General features: G+C 45.9%; 1 protein-coding gene and 1 long non-coding RNA gene across 2 annotated transcripts in view; one reads left to right on the top strand and one right to left on the bottom strand.

Moving 5' to 3' along the window:
• ITIH2 (inter-alpha-trypsin inhibitor heavy chain 2) overlaps positions 1-15,739 on the top strand; it is a 37,960-nt gene that overhangs the window by 21,386 nt on the left and 835 nt on the right. Inside the window, exons 12-20 of the mRNA XM_025930418.2 lie at positions 161-342; positions 1,437-1,622; positions 2,004-2,143; positions 4,198-4,367; positions 6,495-6,632; positions 11,399-11,512; positions 11,843-12,041; positions 12,832-13,004; positions 14,375-14,486. Of these exons, the coding sequence (XP_025786203.2) occupies positions 161-342; positions 1,437-1,622; positions 2,004-2,143; positions 4,198-4,367; positions 6,495-6,632; positions 11,399-11,512; positions 11,843-12,041; positions 12,832-13,004; positions 14,375-14,486 (1,414 nt within the window). The remainder of the gene's footprint in view (positions 1-160; positions 343-1,436; positions 1,623-2,003; positions 2,144-4,197; positions 4,368-6,494; positions 6,633-11,398; positions 11,513-11,842; positions 12,042-12,831; positions 13,005-14,374; positions 14,487-15,739) is intronic.
• On the bottom strand, positions 11,907-14,380 carry LOC147579537 (uncharacterized). Its single transcript, XR_015254054.1, has 2 exons — positions 13,416-14,380; positions 11,907-13,323 (listed from the first exon to the last, which is right to left on the bottom strand). It is a non-coding gene; the product is annotated as an uncharacterized LOC147579537 (long non-coding RNA).

Genomic DNA, 15,739 nt, shown 5'->3' with positions numbered 1-15,739 from the left:
TCCCTCTTTCCCCACTCACGCTCTCTTTCTGTCTCTCAAAAAAGGATAAACTTTAAAAAAATATTTAATTTGACAAAAATTTTCTGTCTCCATGATTTTCTTTCAAAATCATTATAACGTGGCCCCCTCATTCTTTCCTTTCTGTCATCATCAACTTTAGGTGAACTGAAATTGTCAAAAATCCAGAAAAACGTGAAGCAGAACATACGAGACAATATCTCCTTGTTCAGTTTGGGGATAGGATTTGATGTTGACTATGATTTTTTGAAGAGACTGTCCAATGAAAACCGTGGGATTGCTCAAAGGATCTATGGAAATCAGGACACTTCTGCCCAACTCAAAGTAACATTTTTTTCTCTTTCTTTTGTCCTCCTTCACCCAAAGTCATTCAACTAGCAGGATCTGATGTCTAAAAGAAAACAGCCAAATTTAAGCCCAAACTGTCATTACTTCAGCTTCGTTCAGCCGCAAGAATCAGGAAGTGTTCGATTGCTTCCTCACGCGGCCCACGCTGCACGTATATCTACACGGATAGTGAGGCGGGAGGCAGGAAGGGGCCAGACACACGCTTCCCGACTTCCTGAGCAGTTCTCCCGAGGCATTATCAATGCTTCTGGGCTCTCCAGTCCTGTTAAACAACTGTCCTTGTCTTCATGGCCGTTGTTTCCCCTTTAAAGTACGTTGGCATCTGGGTGTCAACTTTTTGTGATGCAACACAGATCAAACTACAGCCTGGGGGTTTCCTTAAATGTAAAGGAGATGAGTTACTTGTTTATCTCGCCTAAATGGACAAGAAAAAAGATGTCTTTACCCCACCCTCTGTCAGTACCAGGTACCATGTGGCAACGGCAGGCACCATATTTAAAGTTGGGGACAGGAGGGGTGACTGGGTGGCTCAGTCTGTTAAGCGTCTGACTTTGGCTCAGGTTCTGATCTTATGGTTCACGAGTTCGAGCCCCACATCAGGCTCTGGGCTGTCAGCTCAGAGCCTGGAGCCCATGTCCGATTCTGTGTCTCCCTCTCTCTCTGCCCCTTCCCTGCTTGCACTCTGTCTCTCAAAAATAAATAGATGTTAAAAAAAAAATTTTTTTTAATTGAAAGTTGGGGACAGGAAAGGCATAAGGGGCAATTTGGGAATATCAACCCAGCTGACTTTTCTTATTATAAGTATTTATGAGCTTTTTATCCTGGTTATAAAAGGGGGAAAAAATGCTGGGCTGTAAGTCAAGGGTAATGGTCTGAACAATTTTTTACTTTCTCCATATCAATTCATCTGATAATTGTGAGTTTTCCTTGTCCTGTGGCTTTCCACAGAAATCCTGTGAGAGTAAATTAAGAGACACCAACTAAGTATTTTGGGGAATCGCAGAGAAAAGTGCTTTAGGCCTATGAAGTGGTATGAAAATAACGATTTCTTTGTTCTGCATGAATTGTAGAAATTCTACAACCAGGTCTCCACCCCATTGCTCCGGAACGTCCAGTTCAACTACCCCCACACGTCAGTATCGGATGTCACTCAGAACAGTTTCCACAACTATTTCGGAGGCTCAGAGATTGTGGTGGCAGGAAAATTTGACCCTGAAAAAGCCGAGCAGTTACAAAGCATCATAACGGCAACCGCGGTACCTCTGTTTATCTGCTTACTTCTAAAAATACTAATCGGTGCCCTCGATACAGCCCATCTTGTATATTAACAGGCTGGTATTTTGCATTCCAAGAATCTGGAATAAAAGCAGTGATAATAACTGCAAGGGAAGGCGTGTGAATATCTATGCCATTGTCCCCAAACCGTTCTGCAAGTCCTTACCTTTTCATCCCAAAGCCAATCCCAAACCTTGGATGTATATACGTACTTCCCGCTTTTGCATTCTTCCGAATTATTCTGCATTCCCCTTGAAGTTACGGCGTGCCCTGATTCATGCACAGTAGGTATGAAAAATGCGGGCTGATTAACTATAGCCCTGTCCCCCGGATGTTTTTCAACTGAATCTTCCATCATCCAGGCTAACACGGAATTAGTCTTGGAAACTCTGGCCGAAATGGACGACCTGGAGAAATTTCTATCAAAAGACAAACACGCAGATCCCGATTTCACCAAGAAATTGTGGGCCTATCTGACAATCAACCAACTTCTGGCTGAGCGGTAAGAAGAAAAGTGTGTACGTAACAGGGGTTTGCAGAAGTGAGACGTTTGCCTTGAATGTTTGGAGTGTCATACAAAAAGGATGTGGGACCCAGAAAGGCAGCAAGTTAATTCAGGATTTGCATTGTCAATTTTCACTGCTTTCCGAGCACTTTAGGTAAAGCTGAGTTCACTCTTTTAGTCTTTTGTATTGAGGTATAACATACATAAAGTGTGTGAGGTGCATGAATTTTAAGACTACAGTTTGATAAATTCTTGTGTGTATCACCCACACAATCACCACCCGGATCATCAGAGAACACTTCTATCCTCAGTGAAGGGTCCCCGTTCTCCTTCCCACCGAACACCCACCCCACCTGCAGTGGATATCACTGTCACCATCAATTAGTTTCCTGTGACGAAATTTCATATTATGGCACAATCTGTATTCGTCCATTTCTGGCTTCTTTCGTCCAACATGATATCTGTGAGATCCATCCTTGTTGTTGGGAGTATCGGTAGCTCATTTGCATTCACTTTTGAAAACCGTTTATTGCCCAAAGAGAAATTTACGGGGCTCCTGGCTGGCTCAGTCGGAAGAGCATGCGACTCTTGATCTCGGGGTTGTGAGTTCGAGCCCCACGTTGGGTATAGAGATTACAGAAGTAAATGAAGCTTAAAAAAATTATAAAAAGAAACAGAGAAATTTATGATTATCGTATCACATAAGGATGGGTGATGTAATGCTTATGTATTTCATCTCTGGCTTCTTAGCTGACCTGCACTTAAACTCTGCAATATAAAAACTACACTTCTTTTTTTAAAGAATTTAAAAAAATTTTTTTAAAGAATTTTAAATTTTTAAATTTAAATTTTTTAAGAGTTTTAAAAATTTTTTTAAATTTTTAATTTTTTTAATGCTTATTTATTTTTGAGAGAGAGAGAGGTGGGGAGAGACACAGAGTCCGAGCAGGGGAGGAGCAGAGAGGGAGGGATGCACAGAATCCGAAGCAGGCTCCAGGCTCTGAGCTGTCAGCACAGAGCCTGACATGGGGCTCAAACTCACGAACCATGAGATCATGACCTGAGCCGAAGTCAGACGCTTTCCCGACTGAGCCACCCAGGTGCCTGTAAAAACGACACTTTTCAGTAATGTTTAGTTCTTTGACCACATGCATCAGAATGACATGCAGGTGCTGAATAGGAGAATTATGATTCCTGAGACGAATTCCACATATTAGATCAGATTCCCAGGAAGCTGGAACAGAGTCACCTGAATTAGGTTGGGAAGAAATGAAATACAGTTGTATGACTGTATTCGCAGAGAAAATCTGCGATGTCCATAGGATTACAAAACAGACATGGGGTTTGAAGTGAGCAACAAATATCCCTGCCCCTTCCCAGAAGCATCCTGGGTGCATTCACAGCAAAACTACAGATACACAGCAAATGCTGAAGTGAAATATTGATTTAAAAAACAAATAACAATAAAAAAACGATCCCTGTAAAACAGATCAGCAGTTTGCCAGGGATTGGGGGGGCAGGAAGGATGCCCAGACAGAACACAGGAGATTCTTAGGGCAGTGAAAGTGTTCTGTATGATACTGCATTGGTGAATACATGTCGTTATACGTGCGTCCAAGCCAATAGAATGTCCACCACCAAGAATGCACCGTAATGTAAACCGTGGACTTTGGGCGATGACGATGTGTCCATGTCGGTTCATCAGTTGTAACAAATACGCCGCTCTGGTGGGGGATGTTGATAGTGGGGGACGCTGTGGTCTGCGGGCACAGGGAGAGTATGGGAAGTCTCTGTACTTTCGCCTTGATTTTGTTGTGAACCCCAAACTGCTCTGAAAAATAAAGTCTACTAAGAAAAAAGCAAGTCCTTAGGACGGCATGGCTAAATACGATCCTAGCTTCATGGAGCCAGTTAGTCCTATTTTGCCGTGTGGTCCAAGGGTCCTGGTCGAGCCCAGAAGTGGGGGAGGGTCAGGGCGGGCAGAGGGGGGCCGGGGGTGGAATCTTAACTCAGCCCTCATGTTCTCAAATGGGTCTATTTCCTAAATACAGAAGCCTGGCTCCCACAGCTGCTGCCAAAAGGAAAATCACAAAAACAATCCTGCAGATGTCTCTGGAACATCACATGGTGACCCCGCTCACCGCCATGGTGATTGAGAACGAGGCAGGGGATGAGCGTATGCTGGCGGACTCCCCCCCGCAAGATCATTCCTGCTGCTCAGGTCGGTGTTGCCCTCGGTGGGGGTGGACAAACGGGACGGGCCGGCTTCCTCACCCCGAGTCGGGGTTCTCCGGCCTCTGCCCATCTCCCCCCGCGGCCCACCTCTGGCTCCCAGGCCTGTGTCGCCGTGTGTCCGAACTCTTCCGTCCGTTTCCTTGGGGATAGCTTATCACTTTGGCCCTCGAATATTTTTGCTCCCTTAGTTCCCAAAGGAATGCTGAAGACCCCCGTGCCCCTGCACGCACGGTTTAAATGAACACGGCGCTCTTTTCCACCGTGCTTAAATGGTTGCAGTGAGTTTAATTTGGAGCACACTGTAAATATCGGACTTTTCAAATAAAACTGTTGCATCACAGTTGTAGGTATTTCCAGTGAATTGCAATAACTAGCTTGGTGCTCTCCATCATCCATTAAAAACATACATGAACGGGGCGCCTGGGTGGCTCAGTCGGTTAAGCGTCCGACTCGTGATTTCGGTTCAGGTCATGATCTCATGGTTCAGGAGTTCGAGCCCCGCGTCGGTCTCCGTGCTGACAGCAAGGAGCCTGCTTGGGCTTCTCTCTCTCTCTCTCTCTCTCTCTCTTTCTCTCTCACATACACACACACACACACACACACACACACACACACAAATAAATAATACATGAACAAATTCTATTTTAATTATTGGGAAGTCCATATTGTTCTTTTTTTCTAGTTGAACTTGTATTTCCATTCTACTTTCCTGGTAGAATTACATCTCAGTGTAACATATTGTTATGCCAGAAAGTTTTTACTGATCCTTCTGCTCTGCTGCAAGAAAAAGTGTTTACAGATTTAAATTTTTTTCAATTGCTTGTGAAACTATAAGATTCTGAGTGTTCACAGTTTTCTTCTAGATTGAGCTTTATGACAACTACTACAAGTAGAAAACTGGTCAAAACGATATGCCTATATTGTGAAGTTTGATATCCATTAGTCAAATTGTATTAGAAATCATCTCTTCATGAGGAAAAAAAATGTGGCTGTTTTTTCAAGTATCTATGGATAAACACTATTAATAGATTGAAAGAGATCAGATTCAGGGTCAGTTCTACTTTAAAAAAATTTGTTGGGAGCGCCTGGCTGGCTGAGTCGGTGGAGCATGTGATTCTTGGTTTTTGGGGTTGTGAGTTTGAGCCCCATGTTGAGTGTAGAGATTACTTAAAAATGAAATCTTTAAAAAGCATTTGTATAGGCCTAAGTCCTGATAAGTCTTATGGACATAGGTAAGTAGACAGGAATGGAATGAACTTTTCACAGCAATTGACACACCAGCTTTATCACAGTGGTCCAGAGTTCAAGGAACTCTTTTTTTTTTTTTTAAGTTTATGTATTTAATTTGAAAGAGAGAGAGAGCAAGAGTTGGGGAGGGGCAGAGAGAGAGAATCCCAAGTGGCCTCCGTGCTATCCGCGCAGGGCTCGACGTGGGGCTCGAACTCACGAACTGTGAGATCGTGACCTGAGCCGAAATCGGGAGTCAGATGCTTAACTGACTGAGCCACCCAGCCGTCCTGGAACTTTTATTTCTGACAACCCCGTTACAAGAGCCTGGGGCCCCACAGCTAAATTTATCTAGGGGGAAGCTCGCCCTAGACACATGGGCATTTGTAAGTGATTCTGTATCACCTAGATAAAATGCTTAGGTGGACTGCCATTTGTCTCTCAAAGACAGGAGGACTGCCTATATATCAGAGAGCAAAATGAATTTTTGGTAACCAGTAGGGGAAACTAGTTGGTGGAGAAACCGAATTGTTTAGACTGCTGTTTGGTGAGGAGACAGATCCAGGCCGAGGCCGACTGTCACCCTGAACTTCACCAGGGGCTGGCCCAGACGTCAATCCCCTGACCTATGCTGCAGACGCGGGGCCCTTCTCCAGACTATGGGGCAGTTCCCACAGCCCCAGGTTCTGCAGAGAACCCTATAGCAGGCCCGCACGGCATAAAGACAGGAGGAGCTGGAAACGAGAAAATTCTGGGATCAAATTAATGGGAGAAAAGCTTAGCTGAGAATCTCTGGGATCTACATAAAACAGATTCTTGAAGTTGTAAGGAATCTCTATGGAAAAGTAAGCCCGAGAAACTAATGCATCCGGGTTGTTCTACGCAGGGGCCCTGTATTACGGCAGCAAAGTCGCTCCGAGTTCAGTCCCATCTTGGGTCAACCCTTCCCCAACGCCAGTGATCCCGATGCCTGTGCTGGGGGCTCAGGTCCTCGAGGCAACTCCTCCTCCACACGTGATGAGAGGTAAGAGACGGTCAACCCCACTTCCACGTCCTGGCTCCCGGTGGGATCCCAGTCCCGTGGAGCATCCTTAACACAGCTAGGCTGTGGACTACATGTGAAACCGTCATTAAGGGCTAGCCAGAAAACAAATGTTATTATTAAATATTAGAAGCTATACATTTTACAGTAAAAAATACTTTAATGGGGGCACCTGGATGGCCCAGTCGGTTAAGTGTCCAACTTCGGCTCCGGTCACGATCTCACGGTTCACGAGTTCGAGCCCCACGTGGGGCTCTGTGCTGACAGCTCGGAGCCTGGAGCCTGCCTCAGATTCTGGGTCTCCCTCTCTCTCTCTGCTCCTAACCCTCACCCTCACCCTAACCTAGCTTGCACTCTGTCTCTCTCTCTCTCTCTCTCTCTCAAAAATAAGTGAGCATTTTTTTTAAAAAAATTAAAAGAAAACCACTTTAATGTTTCCTGCACAGCCACATGCTATTTTGTGGGGTTGTTTATCTGTTTGTTTGTTTTCAATAGCGCATTTGAAAAATCCTCATTTAGCTCCGTCCTAAAAACCCTTTCCACAAGTGATTTCCCTGGGAGGTACGGGTGGCAGGTGGGATCATCCAAGGGAAGACTGCTTCCTTGCGCGACAGTTCTGGCCGCTGCTTCCTTGTACAGATTGCCGTCTCTCCTCGTCGTCAACCTCCCCAGTATCCTTTCCCAACCAGCGAGAGAGAGGCAGGAGCTTGTGGGGACCAGGGGAGGACAGTGTCTCCCCTCCCCTTCCCGGTCCGGTGTGGCCACCTTTCCTGGAGCGAGATGACAGCCGTCTAGCGATTAGCGGGCCCCGCGTCGAAAGCCTGTGTGAGCTCTACTCTCCTTTCTTTCTTATTAGAAAGGAGCACATTTCACCATTCAGGGGGAGCGAGCGCGTCCCTCTCCCTGTTGGAAGTATGAGCTTGATTCAGGTTGTTTGAAATTTCAGTAACTCCTGATGTTTCCAGAAGCGTGCAGCTTTTCGGGACTGCCGGGCACGCAGACTTTTCCAGCAAGAACATTTCTGACCCTCAGAACCAATTTCTCCAGACTGTATACCCGCCATCCACCAAGCACTGCATTATATAACAGAGAAAACGTAGTGAGGACTTCAAATCGACTTAAAAAATTTTTTTAAACGTTTATTCATTTAAAAAAAATTTTTTTTAATGTTTATTTATTTTTGACAGGGAGAGAGAGAGAACTTGAGCAGGGATGGGGCAGGGAGAGAGGGAGACGCAGAATCCGAAGCAGGGTCCAGGCTCTGAGCTGTTAGCACAGAGCCCCACGCAGGGCTCGAACCCACGAGCCGGGAGATCGTGACCTGAGCCGAAGTCGGACGCTTAACTGACTGAGCCACCCAGGGGCCTCTCAAATCAATTAAAAAAATTTTTTTTTTCTTAAGTTTATTTATTTTTGAGACAGAGAGAGACAGAGCATGAACGGGGGAGGGTCAGAGAGAGAGGGAGACACAGAATCGGAAGCAGGCTCCAGGCTCTGAGCCATCAGCCCAGAGCCCGACGCGGGGCCCGAATTCACAGACCGTGAGATCGTGACCTGAGCTGAAGTCAGACGCTTAACCGACTGAGCCACCCAGGCGCCCCTCAAATCAATTTTTAAAGCAAGCACAGCTCTCCCCTCTGGCTTGTCTCTAAAATTGTTACTTGTGGGCCAGGAGGGATTTGCTTCTTCAGCCTTCCATGGGTGGCAATGCTTCGTAGAGTGGCCCCTCCGCTCTCCCACCTGAGCGCATCCAACGACGGAGCTTAATGAAGGACCCCGCATTGGACTTCCAGCCGGTGGTGGCAATTTTACAACGCCGTACTCGCGGGCAGGGCATCCACGTGGGGACGGGGCTGGGTGGCTCTCAGAGCGAGGGACAAGGGCACTGACAGGGGTGTGAGCCTCTTCCACTGCTGCTTCGCAAAACAAAGCTTCTGTCGAAACGTGTAGAGTTAAAGCTAACTTAGTTTTCAATGTCCGTTCCAGTTAGAATGCAGGGCTACCTCTGAGTTCACGGCCTGCTGGATGAGGCAGGAAAGGGGACCGGGTCTGGGGTCAAACTCTGCCCACGGGACCGTGCGCCAGACTCTGAAACGTCTCTGGGTCTCAGTGAGCCCGCCTGTAAAATGGGGATGAGGAAAAAACTACACGGTGGTTACTATGGACTCGGTCCCTGGTTCCCAGCAGAAGTTCGTAAACCCTAGGTCGTCAGGACTCTGTGAACTCAGTCGTGGGAGTCCTGGGACCAGCCTAAATATGACGCCTCGTGTCTGCCGTCTAGAATTCTATCAACTCAGGATGGCGGCTCTGATGCGCGGTCATTACCAGAAGGTCTGATTAGCGGGATTCGTGGGCTTTGGCAAAATCAATCATTATCTTCAACCAAAGCAATTCCCTTCAGAAGACATTTCAAAACTCCGGATTTGTGTAAAGGAAGAGCTATCGTGATAAAATGATTTTTGCTTAATTGAAGAAAGGGAGTCGAGAGCCTCTGCTCTGTGTTTTAATGATGCCCTCTAGTGCCCGGCTCAGCACCAAATCGATTAACCAAGTATTTATTGATCACGGAGCAGGAGCCTGGTGGGGGGTGTGAAGAAATACAAGATTGTATTCGTGTCCTGGATTGGTTTCTCCTCCATTTCACGTCCCAAGTCACACACTTGAGAACGAACGAGTGTATCCGAGCGCGTGGGAGAACGGGCTTGCCCTTTGGTCCTCGCTCTGCCACTTACTGACTCTGTAATGTGACCTCGGGGCAGGTCACCTGTCCCCTGCAAGGCTACAGGGAAAATCAGTTGAGTTAATGTTTTGCAAAGGACTTTGCGAGCACGTCTAGAAAACAGCAACCCCTCGGTGGATGGAAGGCCTCCGTTCCGGTTTTATTCTGGAACACACAACCACTGCGGTTCTTACGGCTCACTCCGTTACCAGATACTGTGGACGCTGCCACGCATCCCTGGACTCTCCCTCCCGTGCGGGTCCCATTTCCCATTGGACTTCGTGAATTTACCATCCCTCGCCTGGCCTGCTGCCACATTAGCTGCCAACTGACTTTCCTTTGTCCGCTTCTCAATACTTAATTTATACTGTGACGTGTTATATCCCTAAAATCAAATCTTTGCCACATTTACTCTCAAAAACTTCGAATGGCTCCCCAACTTACAGGTCCATTCTTCCGTCTCTATGACTCCCATTTCTAGTCTTATCTTTTTCTACATTTTCAAGAACCCATCCTTGTAGTCACTTGTACACAAATCAACTGTTATACCTCCCGGCTGGGCCTCATTCTGTGCACTCAGAAAATCTGTCTCCTATGTCTTTTTTCCTTCCCCTCCTCTCCTATCTTCAAGGCTTGGTGCGAACTCCTTTGCAAGGCCCTTCTCAACTAGCCTGGTGGGGTTCGTCACCCTTTCATCTTTACCCCCAGACCATTGGGCTTGTGACATTTTTGTGCCTTTTATTTTATTCTCTCTTACCTCAGTGGTTGTGTCTGCCTCTTTGAAAGAAAACGCGTTAAAGAAAAAAATTATTCGTGACATTTGTTAGAGTGCGCATGGTCAGGAAGACTATTCAGGGGCGGGGGGCTGTCGTGATGGGTGCGAGGACCCCCGCAATGCGGTCTAGTTAGGCGGGAAAGATTGGGCTCAGCTCCAAGTACGGCATGGGAAAGTGGGAGTTTGTAGACAAAAACAGGGTGGGGGCGGTGGGTGGAAAATCACCAAGAGGAAACATCAGGAGTAAAGGGGATTCCGACCAAACCAGCCAAATAGGAATCTTGTGGAAGGCGGCCAGGTGATCAGACATCACCTGGAGGATGGTGGGGGCTGAGAAACCTGGTTAGATATCAAGGGTGATCATTATGGAGGACGGGGATTCTAGCTAAATTAATGTAGTAAGATTCCTGCTAAAAAAACGACAATGCAGAGACAGACATGTATGTGAGTCCAAAAGTTGAGGCGTCGTTGAAAGAGTCGGGGGGAGCCTAAGTGGACTTTGGTCAATGAGAGAATCCTGGTGACTCTTTCATGAAGTTGTGCCTTTCTTGAAGGTATTGTAGACAAGACCATGATTTGTTTATAGCTACACCAAACAATGCCTAATTCAGTGCTTTGGTCATAGTTTGCTTTTTTGTTTTTCTTCCTCGCCAAATATTTGTTGAATGATTAAACAAACAAACAAACAAATAAGAAAGATCGGCCAGAATAAGTTGTCCAGTAACAAGGGACTTCTTTCTTGAGAGTAGCATCATGCTTCATTGCTCGTAGAATTGATTAATATCAATCTGTATGCCGACAAATAATACGGTCTCCTTTATTTTTATGTACTGCATATGGTTACTTAAAACAATACTCACTGTGTGTATATACACATACATAGTATATATATGTATGGCGTATATGTATGTTACATATATATGTATACATGTATATATAGTGTGTATGTGTGTGTTTCTCATGCTTTGTGTGTTTCTTGTTCATTTTTTTTTTTTTATCTCTGGCCTGATAGCTTCAGAACAAGTATACACCATATTTGTACAATCACTTAAAATTCTGAGAGGCTCCCTGGGGAAGGGACAATGGGTTTGGACCACTGGGCCCCCAGTGCCTAGAACAGAACCCAGCAAATAGTAGAAGCACCGTAAATATTTGTTCCTGTTAAATTAAAGATGTTCAGGAATAAAGTCCTGCTCAAAGTCATCTTCCTTTCTATGATTTTGTTTGATCTCATTTTCTCTGTTTATTTTCCAGTTGAAAACGACCCACACTTCATCATATACCTACCGAAAAATGAAAAGAATGTTTGTTTCAATATTGACTCAGAACCAGGAAAAATCCTCAACCTTGTTTCTGATCCAGAATTAGGTAAAATAAAAAGATACTACATCCGAACGAAACAATGGGATCATTACCATGCTTCACTGTCGCTCCCTGGGATTTCTTTCTTTCTTAACTGAATCGAAGTCCCGTACTTTGTAAACCCTGATAATTAGAAATAAATTATAAATATATGCCTAAGTGAACTACAATAGCCAAAAACCTGAGTGTAAACTAGCAGATCTTACTGTAATATAATTAATTTAAACTGCCGTCACACATGGTAATAAGGTGAGCGTTGCATAGGAAGAAATGTCAAATCCTGAAGCGAAATGGCTCACGGAGGGGGAAAAAAAACAAACACGTGTTTTTCCATAGGGATTTTGGTCAATGGGCAGCTCACTGGTGCCAAGAAGCCCAAGAATGAAAAACTCAGAACCTATTTCGGAAAACTGGGGTTTTACTTCCAAAGTGAAGACATGAAAATAGAAATCAGCACCGAGACCATCACCCTGAGCCGGGGCTCCCGTACGTCCATCCTGTCCTGGTCGGACACGGCTCGCGTCATTAATCAGAGGCAAGTGTTGTCACGTCCGGATTCAGGCCCGCCCTCCACACGACTACGTACATAAATCCAGAGATCCGTGATATAAACTAGAACTTAACACTGTCATTTTAAATATGAAGACGCGCGCTTCAGAAAGGCTTTTGTTACCTACTCCCCCATTCCTGGCAACAGGGTCCACATCCTTTGGTCACTGCGTGTCTCAGTGCCAGCCTACGGCCAGGCATGTCGTAGGTACGCAGTAAATACGTGTCAGAAAAGTGAATGAATCCATCAAAACTCCACGGCCGACTCCGTGTCAGACTGTGCCCAGAAACACAATGATTGTATCTTAGGAGTAATATTTTCCCATTATTATCTGTTAATTGTTTTAATTTTAATTTTAGAGAGAGCATGAGCAGGAGAAGGGCAGAGAAAGAGAGAGAGAGAGAGAGAGAGAGAGAGAGAGAGAGAGAGAGAGAGAGAGAATCTTAAGCAGGCTCCACGCTCACTGGGGAGTCCAACGCAGGGCTTGATCTCACCCCAGTGGGATCATGACCTGAGCCAAAATCAAGAGTCGGATGCTCAACCAGCTGAGCCTCCCAGGCACCCCCCTGCTAACTGTTTTTATACAAACATATAAATTGACAGAATTCCAGAGCCGGGAGTGAAAACAACATTCTGTGGCAAAAACGTTGTGACAGACTTAGACCACTAGTGAGATTGTCCAGGGAGGGGTGGCCAGCTCGTGTCCGGGGTGAGAGGAATGGCGTCCTGAACAGATGTTCTAGAAATGTTGACTCCATTTTGGCTTTCACACCAGGGTGCTTGTCTCTGTGAAGAAAGAGCAAACTGTGACCGTCACCCTGAATAAAGACGTGTCCTTCTCTGTTTTACTCCATCGGGTTTGGAAGAAGCATCCGATCAACGTAGACTTTCTGGGGATCTACGTTCCCCCCACAAACAAGTTTTCACCTAAAGCACATGGACTAATAGGTATGGTGTCCATCGACCATCAGGCAAAGTGGGGGGCCCCCTCTTGGTCTTGAGCAACTTTTGAGGTTAGAACTCGGACAGTGACAGGTGTGGACTCAAAAGACGGGTTGCAGCCATACTCTGTGCCCAGGGCTTGATCTGGAGAGGTGACTGAGCGAGGACGCAAAGGGGCCGATGCCATCGACGGAAACGTTTACCACCGCTCCTGGTCTCCCCCTGGAAACGAGAGGCAGGGCTCGCCTCGCAGGGCCGCAGAGGAAGGCCAAGTTCTCATCAGGGAGCTAACGCGCAGGGCAAGGCCAGAGCCTCTGTGGTGTTTCTGTGCAAAGATAAGACAGAGGAGGGGAGTTCTGGGCTGGCTAGCTTGAGTAATGTAGGTGGGCTTTGGGGTCCAGGGTGGTCTCTACTTACCTGGCACCTGGGCCTGGAATAATTCCATCTGGGCTGTGCAGGCCAGCTAGCGGAGGTCTAGCTCTGGGTGGTTAGCTTGCACACGGCAGGCATGCTCCTGTCTGAGTCCTTTGCTGTCTTTCAGAATTGGGTAGGGAGGGGGCAGTCTCTCCCAGCCGGTCAGGGTTTTAAGATGTCAAATCATAATATACAGAAAGTAACAAACATGATTAATACAACCCTACGTTGCAGGGCAGGGTGACTGGGTTGTGCTACAGCCAAGACCATTTGCTGGTGTGGGTAATCCCAGACCCGGGATTTCATCATCACTAACTGGGAAAGTTAGAGAAATGTTTTCAATTTTTAAATTATACATTGAAGATTTTTTTTTTTTTTGTAACTGAAGAGAGGTGAACTTTTTTTTTTAATGTCTTTTTATTTTGAGAGAGAGAGAGAGCACGTGTGTGAGTTGGGGAGGGACAGAGAGAGAGGGAGAGAGAGAATCGCAAGCGGGCCCCGTGTTATCGGCGCAAAGCCTGATGCAGGGCTTGATCTTACAAACCATGAGATCATGACATGAGCTGAAATCAGTTGGCTTAACCGAACTGAGCCACCCAGGCACCCCAACCTTCTAAGGAACAGTTCGGTTGAAGCATGTGACTATGACATCACAAACCTCGTTTCTACGATCTGAGCGGTGCTCACAGGTGCTCACCCGCACCCCCAGCCACATGGCGTTCCGCTCCACTTCTCGTCCGGTGGGTCAGCCTCGTGTGTAAAGTGACCGTGGGGTGAGCAGCCTTCCCTCTTGGGAAGGACCCATCCCTCCCATCGCTCTGCCCTTTGCCTCTTGGTATGTCTTTCGGCCCCAGAAATTCTAGAGGGAGACCAAAGTGCAGTTTGGATCCAATGATGATGAGGCTGTTGTTTTTGTTTGCCCGTGGGTTCCATGTAAATCAGTCTGGACTTTGTGTCACTAGGCCAGTTCATGCATGAGCCAAAGATCCGGATCTTCAATGAGCGACCAGGGAAGGACCCCGAGAAGCCAGAGGCGAGCATGGAAGTGAAGGGACACAGGTTGATTGTCACCAGGTAGGCCTCGGATGCATATAGCAGCGACCCAGAGCGCTCCTACCGGGGTTAGAACAGAAATGAGCGAAGCAAGAAAAGCTATTTCAAGCGTTACTTATGTCCGACTTAACAGTTCATCAGGGAGAAACACACATGACATCTGTATAAGGCCGCTGCAGGGACGCCAGCCTAACTGCAAATGGGGACCAGGTAGATAAGGAGGTGCCATAAAATGCCAAGAGAAATGAAGCCATTGGTCTCATCCTCTGCATTCCAAGCCCTGTGGTCACCAGTTGGCTTACTGAAAAAGCTGATCAAAGAAGGACATCATAAAAATGCCTGTGAACCACAGTGCTAGAGAATATATATATTTTTTCTTTTTTTTTTTTTTTTTTTTGAGATACAGAGAGAACCTGAGTAGGGGAGAGGGACGGAGGGAGAGAGAAAATCTTAAGCAGACTCCATGCTCCGTGCAGAGCTCAAGGCAGGGCTCGATCCCACGACCCTGGGATCGTGACCTGAGCCAAAACCAAGAGTCGGACGCTCAACCAACTGAGCCTCCCAGGAGTCCCTGAATGTATAATTTTATATACATTTTATATATAAATATAATATAAATATAAATATAATATATAAATATAATACAAATATAAATATATATATAAATATATACAATTTATATACATAAAACTGCAGCCTTCTTCTTGAGTATGAATCTACCAAATGCATTTTTGTGTAGCTTTTCTGACACAAACCATCTCCGTGTGCTTTGTTCAAAGTGAGGATTCTATACTTGGAAAGCGTCGTGAGTGTTTACATTCTTCTCAATCTTTTAAATTTCTCCCAGTCCTTTACAGCAGTCTCCCCTGTGCCTGTCTGATATCATTTTAAAGCAGGTTTTTTTTTGTGGATTTTTTTTTGGCCTTTTTTTTAATTATTTTTTTTACAAAGCAATCAACGTTGCTTTAGAAGAAATGACTTTCTTTGCCCGCAAATGTCCTTGGCTTCCACATCAGTAAGTGATGACACTGCAGTAATAATTAAGCCATACATACCACCACAAAAATAGATTTTTGAAGTAAAACGACGAACTCTTGGTGAGTATACCGCTCACCTGGGTTCGGCTCACTGGAGACCAGTGAGTGACCCATGGGCGTCGGTGAGCATGTTTGATAAGGAAATGACGAGCACAGTAATAACAATAAAATAAGTTATCTAGGTCGGTAAACTCACACCTGCTATACTCTAATGACAAAGGTAACTGTCGGGCCTCC

The sequence above is a fragment of the Puma concolor genome, chromosome B4, assembly GCF_028749965.1.
Source record: "Puma concolor isolate L17-30 chromosome B4, mPumCon1.1.hap2, whole genome shotgun sequence".
Classification (NCBI taxonomy): Eukaryota; Metazoa; Chordata; class Mammalia; order Carnivora; family Felidae; genus Puma; species Puma concolor.
The sequence above is the reverse complement of the archived record's forward strand: the minus strand, read 5'-3'. Positions and strand labels throughout refer to the sequence as shown.